The sequence below is a fragment of the Anguilla rostrata genome, chromosome 9, assembly GCF_018555375.3.
Source record: "Anguilla rostrata isolate EN2019 chromosome 9, ASM1855537v3, whole genome shotgun sequence".
Classification (NCBI taxonomy): Eukaryota; Metazoa; Chordata; class Actinopteri; order Anguilliformes; family Anguillidae; genus Anguilla; species Anguilla rostrata.
Window position 1 is genome coordinate 51,410,103 of NC_057941.1, and position 13,806 is coordinate 51,423,908.

Genomic DNA, 13,806 nt, shown 5'->3' on the forward strand with positions numbered 1-13,806 from the left:
TCACTAGCTGTCAGAATGTGTTTTTGAGTGAATGTACACACTGAACAGAGAAACAATGATAACTGCTGAACGATATTTCGCCGGGTGCATAGTGTAAACGACGAACCTAAATCAAGGGCAATCCTGCCGTTGTAATTCCAACCGCTGGATGGTAGACTGACCTCACGGTAATGACGTAATCGGCGAAAAATGCGGCGCAGTCCGCACTCCCGTGCATTCCGATGCCACATACACTGTTTGAGTTAAATTAACTCTGGACATTTTACTATGTACAAACACATACTCAAACTACTCTTCTTCAGCAATAAAAAGGCAACACAAAACAGCAACACAGAAGGAGATAACTTTATGAAATTGCTTAAAGCACAACATCTCAAATTTAATATGTATATCAACAAACATTGCACATCAGTTATATTATTGTACATGAATATGACAGATTAAAAAATATATGCAATTACTTTTGTGTAGTTTGTGTTTTATTTTTATTATTTAATTTTTATTATTTTTATCTCACTGTCCTGTGCAGTCCAAGACATCTTTTCCCACCCCAAAATATGACGAACACTATGTGTACATTTGCATGAACTGAACATCTAGAATTTGCTGGTCAATATATCTCATGAAACACGTTTTGAAAAATAATCGACGAAATCATGTTTGCAGCGGGTCTCCAGCGTTCCCAATCACAACAAGGTGTATTTGAGCTAATTTTAGTTAGAATGAAACACTGAGTCTTTTGTACGTCATAAAATAGCATCACAGACTGAAAATCGCGTTTTTTTCTCCCGTTATGTTAATTACAACTGCTGGGCCTATCCAGGGCCGAAAGTTTAACTGGTTCGTTTGTAGTCCCATTTTAAAAGTCTCCTGGATTCCTTCTTGGCAAACAAATAAACAAAACAAAGGGTGATTCACCTATTTTCTTGGCCGTTATATTTCTTACAGTATGTTCAACTAATAATTTAATCGAACCACACAAATATTAATTTGATTATTTTTGTGACTAAACGGACAAAAAATGAAAATACATTTGAGGCTTATATTTCTGACAAAAAATCCGTTAAATAATGTTTCACTTTTGGAAAACGATACATGTAACTATTGCGCAATTCCAGTCGTTCTCTCTTTCGCCCCTGGGGACCCTTGTGTATGCTAGTTTTACTTACTGCCAATCTCTTGCTTAATTTCGGCCGTTGAACGCATGTGTTTTATTCGTTTCATAAATGGTTGAATTCTTCATTATCTGCCAACTGGTTAGCATCAATGTCAAAGAGCCTATTGATTTGTCTCAGTCTTTAATTTGATCAGTTAAAATTCCCCCCTCTTTTTACGCAGTTGTTTACAACGTAACACAATGAGAATATGGGGCTTTTATTCTTTATGGTGTGTATCACTATATTGCATACATGTTCTTGCTTCAGAGGATATATACTCTCTCAAAACATGTAAAGTGTCTTCTTAATAACCAATCACAATTTTGTAAAATTCCGGGATTGCAATTGTGGTTGAAATGAAAACCAGCATATAAAGGGAGTGACTTTGAAAACTACTGCACTGTTCCTTCAAATACAAAACAGCAAATGACCATACAGTGACTGGTAGCCTACATCCAGTAGGCATACGATTCTTAAATCAAAAGCTCGCCTAATACATCAACTGCTAGGAGAAGTTCTTTTCAGATTTCTCAGGTACTTTTTAATTTGCTCCAATATCTCCTCGGTTTTCAGAGAGTAGATAATTGGGTTTAAAAGTGGTGGGATAGAACCGGACAAAGACGTGTTGAGAATTCTGGTGTCCGTATCAATGTTCACATTAACCCAAGCCACGATGTAAGTTACGAGAAAAGGTACGAAAAATATAGCAACCAAAATTAAATGCGAAGAACACGTTTTAAACGCTTTCCATCTACCCTCCGACGATTTAATGTTCAAAATGGCGTACATAATAAACAGGTATGTCACAGCAATGAAGCCAAAAGGAACAAAGTACAAGGCTACCGTGGTAAAACTGGCCATAAACCAGTTCTTAGAATAATCACCGCAAGCGATCTTAAAGACTGGGCCGTGATCACAGAAGAAGCTGTTGACAATCGTCGATTTACAGTACGCCAGAGGGGGAATCAAGGCAACCATCACCACGTCCATGATAAGCGGTATTGACCACGACACAATAATAACCAGCATCATTTTACAGTTGGTATTTAAAACATTGCTTCGTAATGGGAAACAAATGGCGATGAGCCTGTCGTAGGCCAAAACGCAGAGAGCAAACGATTCCATTGATGCGAAATAATGGACGAAGAACATTTGTGCCAAGCAAGGGTCGTAGTACACAAATTTTGAACCAAAGACATACATATGGACAGCTTGAGGAATCAGAGCGGTGCTGAAACTAACGTCCACCACTGCCAGGCTGAACACGGCCATGTACTTTGGGGTGTGGAGGTTTTCTGCGAACCATATGACCGCCATCAACATTGCATTTGACACAAGTGTCAGGACGTAAATAACCGCCAGAAACATGAAGTAGTATTCTCCATGTTTTAGTGCGTAGAAACCTCTGATGTAGAATCCGACGGGGCGGGTGAAGTTGCTCAGGTCTTGTGTTTTTGTCTCCATTGACTGCCGGCTTGACTTCTGTTTTTCAATCTGAAGTACATATATTAAAAAATTAAAAGAAAAAAAACAAACAAATGACAGTTGACGTCGAGTTCGTCTTTATAAAAAATACTCATCAACATTTTCGTATATTCAAAATTACGAACTTAGCCGGACGTTCAGCTCAACAGCAATTTCAAAAATACTTTTGAGCGACACTTGGGTTATTAATAATATTTTGTTTGCGTTTGTTTCATGTCACATGTTTTGTTAGTCACTGAACACAATCGAAAAAAAGTTTCTAAATAATGAACGTTTGCCAATAGACCCCTTGCTTGAGGATGTCACTCAAAGTTTCATCAGTTAAACTAGTTAAACTTAATTCAATCTTAAAGTGTAAATGCAAGAGTCCAAATGTGATACCATTTCCTTTCAAAAAACTCTATACATACTTGTAGGAAGGGGTGAAATGCAACGCCGGTGCACCGTGCACGGTCCAGGATGAACTCTGAAGAATGATCCGGACTACCCATATTTTTATAGCTTGTGCGGGACGTCAGGCAGGATGGTTGTACATCTCCCGACCTCTAGGGGTTCACGTAGCCTATGTGATCAACTAGTTAACTTTCTCTGGTACACAAAAGCTGCGGCATAATTAGCCGCGTTTGCAAACCGCGTCTCTTGTGGTGCAATTAAATGGCCCTTTTCTTCAAGGAAATATAGAATAGCTCAGATCTCTGAGTGCTGTGTTTGAGTCTGCGGTTTGGGAAGGCTGGTCTCATCTGACCATAAGGCCTGGCTCTGTTCGAAGTTACAATGGCTGTTGGTCATACTTCTGCTGTCCATGGTCCTGAATGTCTCCCAGGCTTGAAGTGAAAGCAGAGAACCTCTGTGATATAAGAATCGAATAAAACTTTCACGTGAGATTCCGGATTTCCTTATCTTTTACAGTTGTATACAAAAACTCCTCCTTTTTATTACAAATGAAAATAAATAAATAAATAAATATTTTAAAATGTTCCTGTGCCTCCTTTGCTCCTTTGCAGTGATGTATTAAAGGGTCAACTGCTTTTGTTGTGTACGCACACCATTTAAAACACTGCTTCTTCAAATGAACATATCCAATGACCTGTCTGCATTTCAATAGCTGTCAGAATGTGTTTTTGTGTGAATGTACGCACTTAACAGCGAAACAATGATAACTGCCGGGTGCACTGTGTAAACGACTAAGCCAAATCAAGGGCAATCCTGCCATTGTAATTCTTACCGCTAGATGGCAGCCTGACCTTACGGTAATGACGTAATCGGCGAAAAATGCGGCGCAGTTCGCACTGCCCTGCATTCCGACGCAGCATACCGTCCGCCTCATGCACTTCGGTAGTCCAACTAAATAAAACGATAGGACTAGAGATTGGCGACTCGATGTCTACTACAGTTCAAGTGCAAATAAGTTTATAGTAATTAATTGATATAAAAATTCGAAGAACCGACCTTTGGGAATTAAATAGCAGCATAAAACGCAGAGGCAAGCAAGAAATAAGATTGCGGCCATGATCCATCACAGAATGATAATGAACTCTCTACAGCAGTGAAGATGCCATGAAAATACACTAATTTGACGTCTAATGAGACAATGACATTGCTTTCCAACAAAACACTACTCTAACCTTTACTTAAGAAAAAACATTACCCCCATAAATTACAGATTTGAATATTAAATATACTATTCAAAAATTCTGTATTAAAAAGAAGTGTGGTCAGCATTGAGTTGGATGAAAATCTTTCTGCTAAAACAGCACACCAGAGATTAAAAAAAAAACGTAAACTCTGTCGCCTGTTTAACAAACAGCTACTGAATTTTACCTCACTAATCAGTATCCTAAGAGATTGTCCTGATATTTGTATAATCTCAAGCAAAGTGGATCCATCCAAAGGAAGTGCATCCATCCATCGATCATCTAACCCGCTTATTCCTGGTTAGGGTCACGGGGAGAGAGGGCATGCGTTGGAGAGAGGCAGGAATGCACCCTGGACAGGTCACCCGTTCATCGCAGGGCACACACACCATTCATTCACACGCTCATATGTATGAGCAATTTCGACTTTCCAGTTAGCCTAACCTGCATGTCTTTGGACTGTGGGAAGAAACCAGAGTACCCGGAGGAAACCTCTGGAGAAAATCAAATTATTATTTTATTTATTTTTTTAACCCTTTGAAGGGTAGGTTTTTTGGAATGTTTTTTTTTTTCAGTCAGTATTCTAGAACTCCGTTGTTCTAAATTACCTGTAGTGATTGTTACATCAACATTAGAATTAAGAACATCTGAATCACTTACGTGTGCGTGTGTGCGTGTGTAAGTGTGCGCTATCTTATACTTTAAAGGGTCAATAACCACATTTCAGCAAGAAGCACATTTTAACACCCAGACTGGTGAGTTTGGCTACCCTTCAAATCTGGCTCAGAGCAGGAGCAGATGGAAGCCAGATACCTAGCGTTACGGGTTCAGCAGCCCATAGGGATTCCCCTAATGTTCGGTCATTTAGGACCACAGGCATCCACGGCCCGCAAAAATTGGGTTTAAAATGTTTGATTTTTGTTTTTTTTTTGCTTTTTTTTTTTTTTGAAAGACATTCGAATTGTGCAGTATTCACAGGGTGCAAATCGTGTTTTTTTTTCGATGCTGTTGTTCTCGCCGCAGGTTCCCTGGACCTGCGATTGCTGCTAACAAACCCACCCCCCTCAGAGTTTGGTGTAAAACCAGGGTCAGGATTCGGTGCAAAACACATGAATCCATGAGATCCGTCCTGGCTTGTGTCAACAATGCAGGCTGCTTGTCATGGTCCTGTGTTCCTGTCTGCATTTTCCCTGTTGGGCCGCCAGATGGCGGCACTTCTGTTTTGGGTCCTGCTCCCCCTGTGTTAATTGTATGATTGTTTCCAATTGTCTAATCATCGTTTTCTGGCTGTCTCGTTTTCCCTTCCCCTTCCGTGGCCTGATTGTTCACGGTGCCCTCCTGTGTCTCGTCAGTGTCTGTTCTATTTAAGTTGCCCTCTTCCTTGACTCAGGTGCTGGATTCTTGCGGTATGTCTGGTTGTTCTGTGCTCCCCTCCTCAAATCTGCTCCATGCATTCCTATGTCTATGTTCTGGTTTCCTTGTGTTTGTTTCCACTTGTGTTCTCTCCTGAATGTATGTATTCTGCCCGCTTCGGTTCCGCTTGTGCCTTGTGTGTTTTCTGTCCTGCCAGTGTTCCGCCCTGCCTGTGTTCTGTTGGTTTTTTTTTTAGGTTCTTAAGTATCTTTTTGTGTTTGTGGTTTTGCCCCTCGTGACCTTTTGTTTGTTCCTTGTTTATTTAAAGTCTTTGTTTCCCTTCATTTGGAGTTTTGTGTTTTTGACCTCTGCGTTTGGGTCCAACCCCCCCACGCATCCTGACACTGCTGGTGGTAGTAGTGGTGTAATGGCGTGGGGAATGTTTTCCTGGCACACATTAGGCCGCTCAATGCAGACTGGGCATCATTTGAATGGCGCAGTATACCTCAGCATTGTTGCTGTCCACGTGCATGCCCCTTCGTGTCTACGCCCTGCCCTTTGTTCAAATGGACCCTTCCAGCAGGATGATGCGCAGTGTCACAAAGCGCACTTCATCTCAAGCTGGTTCCATGGACGTGACCGTGACCCCAGGTTAACATAAGGGCCTGCACAGTCCCCGGGTCTCAGTCCAACACCGCACCTTTGACACGAGGTGGAACGGTGCTCAGCGTGAACGTGTGGCTGAAAAATCTGCAGGAACTGCGCGATGCTATTGAGTGAGCGCAGATCAAAATTCATAAGGATTGGGTTCCGGCAACCTTTATCGAATACACGCCGCAAAAGTATCCAGGCTGTTCTGGAGACAAAAAGAGGATTGGGCCTGCCTGACACTAGATAGGTGTATCCAATAAAGTGGCCATTGATTGTGTTTTGCAAATGTGTTTACTTGCTCTTTTATTCCCTATTGAGCATATTTCTTGTACTAATTGCCGATAGCCTGCTTATACTGTGGGGTGAACTGCATCTCTGTAATGGCCCACTCAGGAATAATGTGTTCCATTGAAGCAGAGCACAGTCTGCAATATAGTTTGTCTTAAATAGGACAGGTTAGTAATGTTTCTGAAAGCTTCTCGTGGGGCGCAATTATGGGATCTTCAAAAGGAAATATTTATTTCCCCTGAGTGAAAATTAAGCATCGAAAAGCTATTAACATGTTGTAGGCCATAAAAAAAGTACTGTGTTGACATTAAGTAAATGAATGGTGTGTCTACATATACCTTTAAGTTGCGTATATATGAATCATTAAACAAAAATAATTATTTGCTTTTTTCCCCAAATACATAGTTTAACAAGTTAATTGTTTTGATTGCTAGAATCATCAAATCATGTTTGGGAAGAGAAGAAATGGCACACGTTTAACTCTGAGTCAAAGTTAAAGGCAATTAATTTAATTTAAACTGGGCCTCCAGGTGCCAAGAAGTCAGAGTGATTACAAAATGGATTCTGTTTGTGTGTCAGGCAAAAATCATCAAGAAGAAAGTGAATCCTTAAAAAAAAAAAGATTATGATGAGTTAATCTGTCCCCTGAAAACTGGCTAAATGAAAAAAGAAAAAAACGCTCAAAGTGCATGGGCTTTCCACGGGCTTGTGACAAGCGTTTTCATGCAGTTTTTTTTTTTTCTTGCCACCATGTCAGACAAATTGGAGCCAGAGACTGCGCGAGAAGGGGGGGGGGGGGGGGAGGTCTGTGCACGGCCTAATTGACGGCCCAGGTCAAGGGCCATTTCTAAACGAGTGAGATGCCATCGCCCCCCACCCCTTGCGTGATGTACAGTGACTAGGCACTGACACAAACCGTCCCAGATTGGTCCACAAATTATTAAAATGTTTTCCAAATGACAAAATAACATAAATCAGCACACATGGGAAGACATTAGACAAAAAAAATACATCTATTGCCACTACACTACATATTCTTGGGGGGGGGGAAGAAAAAAGATTGACTTCAAAAACAAAGCCGCCGGTCTTACATTACATTGGCTTGGCCACTTGGTGTGTACACGCACTTGGCCACAGTTTTATGGCTGCTCAATATGTGTTCAGTGACTCCAGTGCGCAGCGAGACACAGGCAGGTGTTCTCGGGCTGAAGGATATTTCGCTTCATTAGCGACACCGGCTGCGCGTGCCTTCATTAGAGAGCCCCTGCTGTGCCCGCCGCATTGCTAATTGAAGCAACGGCCTGTATTCAATCAGCATTTGTCCGTTGCGTAGATTTTCCGGTGACGCGAGCGCTACGCTTTTTTCCCCCCTCACAATCTCAGGCTGGGATCCAATCAACATCCAATTGTACTTTAACTTTGACTAACAACTAAAAACCATTGTTATTATTATTATTATTATTATTATTATTATTATTATTATTTTCTTTACAAAAATGAGTTGTGCAAGTTCAGCGGTCTTTTTGAGTAAACTGTAAAGCTTTCAGTTGTTAGACTAAAGCTGAGGTCAAATGTTGACTGGATCCCAGCCAATGCGCCCGAACGAAAAGGCCTATAACTGACAGGCACTCAATGGTAATGGTTCCTGCTCCTTTCCAAGAGAGTGAGAGGGCAACAGGAAAAGGGGGCGTTAAAAGCTGATTAAAAGCCGTCAAAGAGCATAAGCAATTAGCGAGAGAAGGAGGCAAGGACGACACAAAAGCACTTCGGGATCACGAGATGAAAGGCGCCAAATAGGCTAAATACCCATCTATAAGAATTTCCCTCATCTGTAAAGTTGTGCGCGGGCTGTCGTCTGTTTGATGTCAGTCGTCACCTTCCCCTTACGTTCCTCACCTCTGCTCGTCACATCCCCTTCATTTACGGAATGGCGTGACATTGCACCATTACACGCTCCGATCATCGGCGAACTGCCAACGTTTAACTGCCCCTGTTAAAGCGCCGTGCGATTAAAGCTTGTCTTGCGTAATGTAATGCGACGTATAATAATAAAACAGTTTTTGTAATTTCCTCTTTAACATTTTACGACATGTTCTACCGATGCCGTATGGAACATCCGTCATTAACTCGGCAACGTCCTCTCAAACCGGCTGGCATGACAATTAAAGGAACGGAACGTCTGCAGCAAGTTTAATGTACCCCCCCACCTCCTCTGCCCTTCTAAAATATTTGGACTATGTACAGAGCTAATTCTGGATTGACCCACATGGACTAAAACTTTGATTCCACTGCAGTACATCTTTTATTTGAAATCATTGGACAGCAGAATGGACTCTCTAAACTGATTTTGAAGAGAAAGAAACACCCAATGATTCCCAGTAAAGCAATGTTAATTTATATGTACAATGCAGCCTATTAGTGTATAAAGAGTGATACTATTTTTTGCTCTCTGTACTCCAGCACGTTGGATTTGAAGTAAAACAATGAACACATAGTCCCCAGTTTTAGGGGAGCCTGATTGGACCGATTAATATCATTTAAATTAGTCATCATATTTAGTACTTGGTTGCAAAACCTTGGCATTCGGTGACTGGCCGATCTCTGCAACCCACCGACATTCTGAGTATGTTCTCTGGTATATATATATATACATACATGGATATATATATATACACATATATATATATATATACATATATATATATATATATTATATAATATATATATATATACATACATGGAATATATAATATATATATATATTATATATATATATATATAAATATATATATAACATATGTGATATATATATATAATATATATATATATACATAATATATATATATATATATATGTATGTATATATATCCATGTTATATAATATATCCATGTATTATATATATATATATATAATATATATATATATATATACATACATATATATATATATATATACATATATATATATGTATATACATGGATATATACATACATGGATTATATATATATATATATATATATATATATATATAATCAATTTCTATATTTTAGTAAGCAGCAGGAATCATTTCATTGTATATGTACCATGCTATTTATTAATACATTCTACAGGTGTGGAGTATTTACGTTTTACATGCTTATCATGCTTAAAACTTTCTCATAGAAAGACTCTGGGTGACCCTTTAATAGACAATGCAGACGGATAAATTGTGAAATGAAATGCATGTGCCTACACTTGTACATTTTCACGTACAGTATGATTGACTTCAAAGGAGCCCAAAGAAGTCTGCAGCTTTCAGATCTCAAAAGACCCCCTGAGCTTTTTCTCTGAGATTAGGTAAAGGCTCCAAAAATACAAAGCTACGGAATCGGTAGTCTTTGTTTTTTGTTGCAATGCCCTAATTAGCCATGTGTCTGTTTCATGGGACTGTCTGCTAATGACCGTTTTCATGCCACTTCTGTAAACAAAACACAAAACAGGCATATTTAGCACAATCTAATTAATCTCAGCAGGCTCTAATTGAGGGCTCTGTGCTCCTGCATTCATGTGGTAGGGACACCAGACACTGGCACACAAAGAGCTTCATGTACGGCAAATAACATTTCCATATTACAACATTTACCATCTTTGGTACTTTTTATTTATTTTTTATTCATTGAGTCCTAGAATCTGCGTTTGTGGCCCGAGATTTAGGCAATGGATTGAAAACACCTGCCTGTTCCCTACAAAAGGCATGGGCTCCAGTCACAGTAGAGGTTGGGGTTTATATATAATGACATGTATTATATACAGTGCTGTAAAAAAGTAATTGTTCCCTTCCTGATTTCCTCTGTCATTCCATATTTGTCACTCTGAATGCTTTCAGACCATGTAATATTAGACAAAGGGAACCGGAGTAAACTCTCTTAACACAACTTAGCAACTTAACACAATAATGTGCTGTAGATCACACATCCCAATTTGGATGAACTCAGTCTCAGCTTCAGACCAAAAATTTTAAAGGCCTTTTGGTTTTTTGTGATCTCCCTGTTCCCCAGGCCAGGCTTAAGTGTAGGTAGGTAGTTAATATGCGGAAGCCTTTGTTTTTGGATATTTTTTGTTTTTCCGGGCAAGAGAGATGAGAACTTTTTATCGCAGGCCCAAGATTAAGATTTCTGGGCTTATCTGTGTGTCAGTTTTATTTTTGTAAATAAATCTGTGGGAAAAATTCTTGGTGTTTTTGTGCTTTTCAGTTGGTGGTTTGCTGTTGGTTTTGAAGGGGAGGTCTCCCAAATTATTGCCGAACTGAGGAGATTGTTGGGAATGTTACAATTAGATAAACCTACATTTTTTTTCACTTCAGATTGTTACACCAATGACCTTTTAATATTTTCTAGATTTAATATATTCATGTTCTTTTGAATTAACCTAAAAAATATCAGTTGAGTCAACCTAGATGATACACAGTGTCTATTATAAAGTTTGGGATGAAGACATAGTTTGTTTATTGATTTGGCTGTGTACTCACACACACAAATTTCACACATTTAAAGTGCAGAATCTCAGCTTTCAGGGTATTTTACATATTTTGGTTTCACCACGTAGAAATTACTGCACTCTGTATATCTCGGCCTCCATTTCAGGGCCCCATAATATTATAGACATATCAATGTAATGCAAATGAAAGTAGTCATGTTTAGTACTTTGCCACATGTCTATTGCATGAAATGACTGCTTGAAATATGATGCCCATATACATCATCAGGTGCCAGTGTCTTTTCTGGTGATGCTCTGCCAGGTCTGTACAGTAGTTCCTGCTTTTTTCAGGAGCTCGTTGCCGGAACTTTCTCTTCAACTTATGAAACGCTTATGTTCAGTTGGATTCAGGTCAAGTGACTGACATGCATCTGCGTGTTTTTACTTTTTATTCTTATATAAAGCCCATGTAAAGCATTCTTGTCATTGCTTTTAAGGCACAGTGTTTTTTGAAAAAGGTTTCTGGTTCATACCATCCTGTAATCAATTGTTTCAATGAATTCTGCATCAACCCTTGTTCGATTATGGAGTCCTTCCATTGACAGGGATTCAATGATATTTCATCTAATTTTCCTGAAGAAACAAAGTCATCATGAATCAGACAATTCAACATATCAAAGTGGAAAAAACACACCCTAAGTTTTTTGGAATTAAAATCTCCTCAAAAAGGCACAGGACTGTCCATGAATATGCCAGTTGCTTTATTGTTAATAAATGTCAGAACTAATTAAATTGTATATGTACCGTGCTATGCATGATCACATTCTTCAGGTGTGCAATATTTAAATTTTACATGTTTATAGACATAGATAGACATTTACAGACTTTTTCAGAGAAAGACTCAGTGACCCTTTAATAGACAATGTGAACAGATAAATAGTAAAAAAAAAAAAAAATACATTAAAATACGTGTGCCTACACTTGTACATTTTCACATTTGAAAACGTTCAACGGAACCCAAATTAGCCTGCAGTTTACCAATCTCAGAAAACCCCTTGTGCTTATTCTCCAGAGATCTTCTAATGGGGCACATAAAAGACAAATCTACGCACTCATCAGTCTCTGTTGCCTTTTTCTGTTGGTTTGTCGCAATGCCCTAATTAGCTATGTGTCTGTTTCATGGGACTGCCCGCTAATGACTGTGTTCGCGCCACTTCTGTAAACAAAACACAAAACAGGCATCTTTAGCGCAGTCTAATTGATCTCAGAAGGCCCTAATGGAGGCCTCTGTGCACCTGAATTCATGCAGTAGGGACGCCTACACTGGGAAAAAAAAAAACCATTTAATTGTGCTACGTGTCCCAGAGATGGAAAAAAAAAAAAAAAAAACATTTGCTGGTGTGTTTGCTTCCCCCTATGGGTCATCTCTGGTACTTACTGGCATGTTTAATACTTTGTCACATATCCTTTGCATGCAGTGACTGATATACGTCACCAGGTGCTCAGCATCTTCTCTGGTGATGCTCTGCCAGGCCTGTACTGCAGCCATCTTCCTGCTGGTTTCGGGGGCTAGGTGCTGGAAATTTTCTCTTGAACGTATGAAGCACACACTCAATTGGATTCAGATCAGGTGGCTGACGTGACCAGTCAAGAATTTTACAGTTTTTATGGCTTTGAAAGGGTCTCATCTGTCCACAGACCCCTTTTCCTGAACTATACAGACTCTTTTAGACACTTCTTAGCAAACTGTAACCCGGCCATTCTGTTTTTACGGCTAACCAGTAGTTTGCATCTTGTAGTAGTAGTAGTGAAGCCTCTGTAGTTATGTTTACAAAGTCTTCTGTCAAAAGTAGTCAATAACACATCAACGCCTGCCTCTTGAAGCGTGCTTCTGATCGGCTGGGCAGGTGTTTGGGGGTTTTTCTTCAGTATGGCGAGAATGTTAATGCTGTGAATCTCATTGTTAAACTACATGATAGAACATTTAAAATCCTCTCACAACTCTCCTTAAAAACGCAACACTGTACTGCTCTCCAATTTGAGAATGCTTTCACATTTGATAACTATTGCACATGTATGGCCTTAAAACTCTACTACCAACTAAATCAAAACAATCAACTCCCTCCAGCAGTCTGCAACCTTATTCCATGTTCCTCTTCAACTAGACAGTCACCTATCACAAGATCCACCAGCGTCTTGCAAAATCACCTACCTCGATACAACACCCATTTATGGCTACATAACTGGCTTCTTTTACAACTACGCAAAAAATATGGAGCACCATGACTTTGCCTCTCAGAACAACTGCCACTCTTACATCCTTTGAAAGCAACCTCAGGCAAACTATTTAATCCAACCGAAAATGTGACCAATAAATAACAATACACACAATTTGCCCCTGAACTTTCACACTTTTAGACCTTATACTTTATAATTGTTCATACTTCTAATCTATACTTCCTTTCACTCTTCCGGTTTCTTATTTTTCCTCCGTTTATACCATCATAAACTCTTCATTAGCACTTTTTTCCATTATATTCTACATTTAGTTCTTTCCCAACGTTTTATTTTTGTTTGTTTGTTTGTTCTATTACTGCAGGACAGGAAACATACTGGAAAACAGTTGTATAACTGAGCTGGGCCTGTCGTTTTAAACTGTTGTGTATTACTGTGTGTGTGTGAGCATACATAGGTGTGTCTGTGTTTGCATGTGTTGGCACATGCATGCATGTTTTTATTTTTTATTCTTGTATTAAGCCCATGTAATGCCTTTTCTGCCATT

General features: G+C 39.4%; 1 protein-coding gene and 1 long non-coding RNA gene across 3 annotated transcripts in view; one reads left to right on the forward strand and one right to left on the reverse strand.

Annotated features, from left to right (window-relative positions):
• LOC135264112 (uncharacterized) overlaps positions 1-13,806 on the forward strand; it is a 247,325-nt gene that overhangs the window by 208,301 nt on the left and 25,218 nt on the right. The window lies entirely within an intron of this gene.
• LOC135262501 (olfactory receptor 5H19-like) lies at positions 331-3,414 on the reverse strand. Its single transcript, XM_064349519.1, has 2 exons — positions 3,053-3,414; positions 331-2,651 (listed from the first exon to the last, which is right to left on the reverse strand). Exons 1-2 carry the CDS (start codon positions 3,131-3,133, stop codon positions 1,656-1,658), a joined length of 1,077 nt encoding a protein of 358 aa, XP_064205589.1. The 5' UTR covers positions 3,134-3,414; the 3' UTR covers positions 331-1,655.

What these genes read in the sequence shown, in the direction of transcription:
- LOC135262501 (XM_064349519.1), bottom strand. Translation starts at nt 3,133, where the DNA reads ATGGGTAGTCCGGATCATTCTTCAGAGTTCATCCTGGACCGTGCACGG. An exon ending in CATTTCACCCCTTCCTACAA is followed by an intron (nt 2,652 to 3,052) that starts GTATGTATAGAG and finishes TATGTACTTCAG; the next exon opens with ATTGAAAAACAGAAGTCAAG.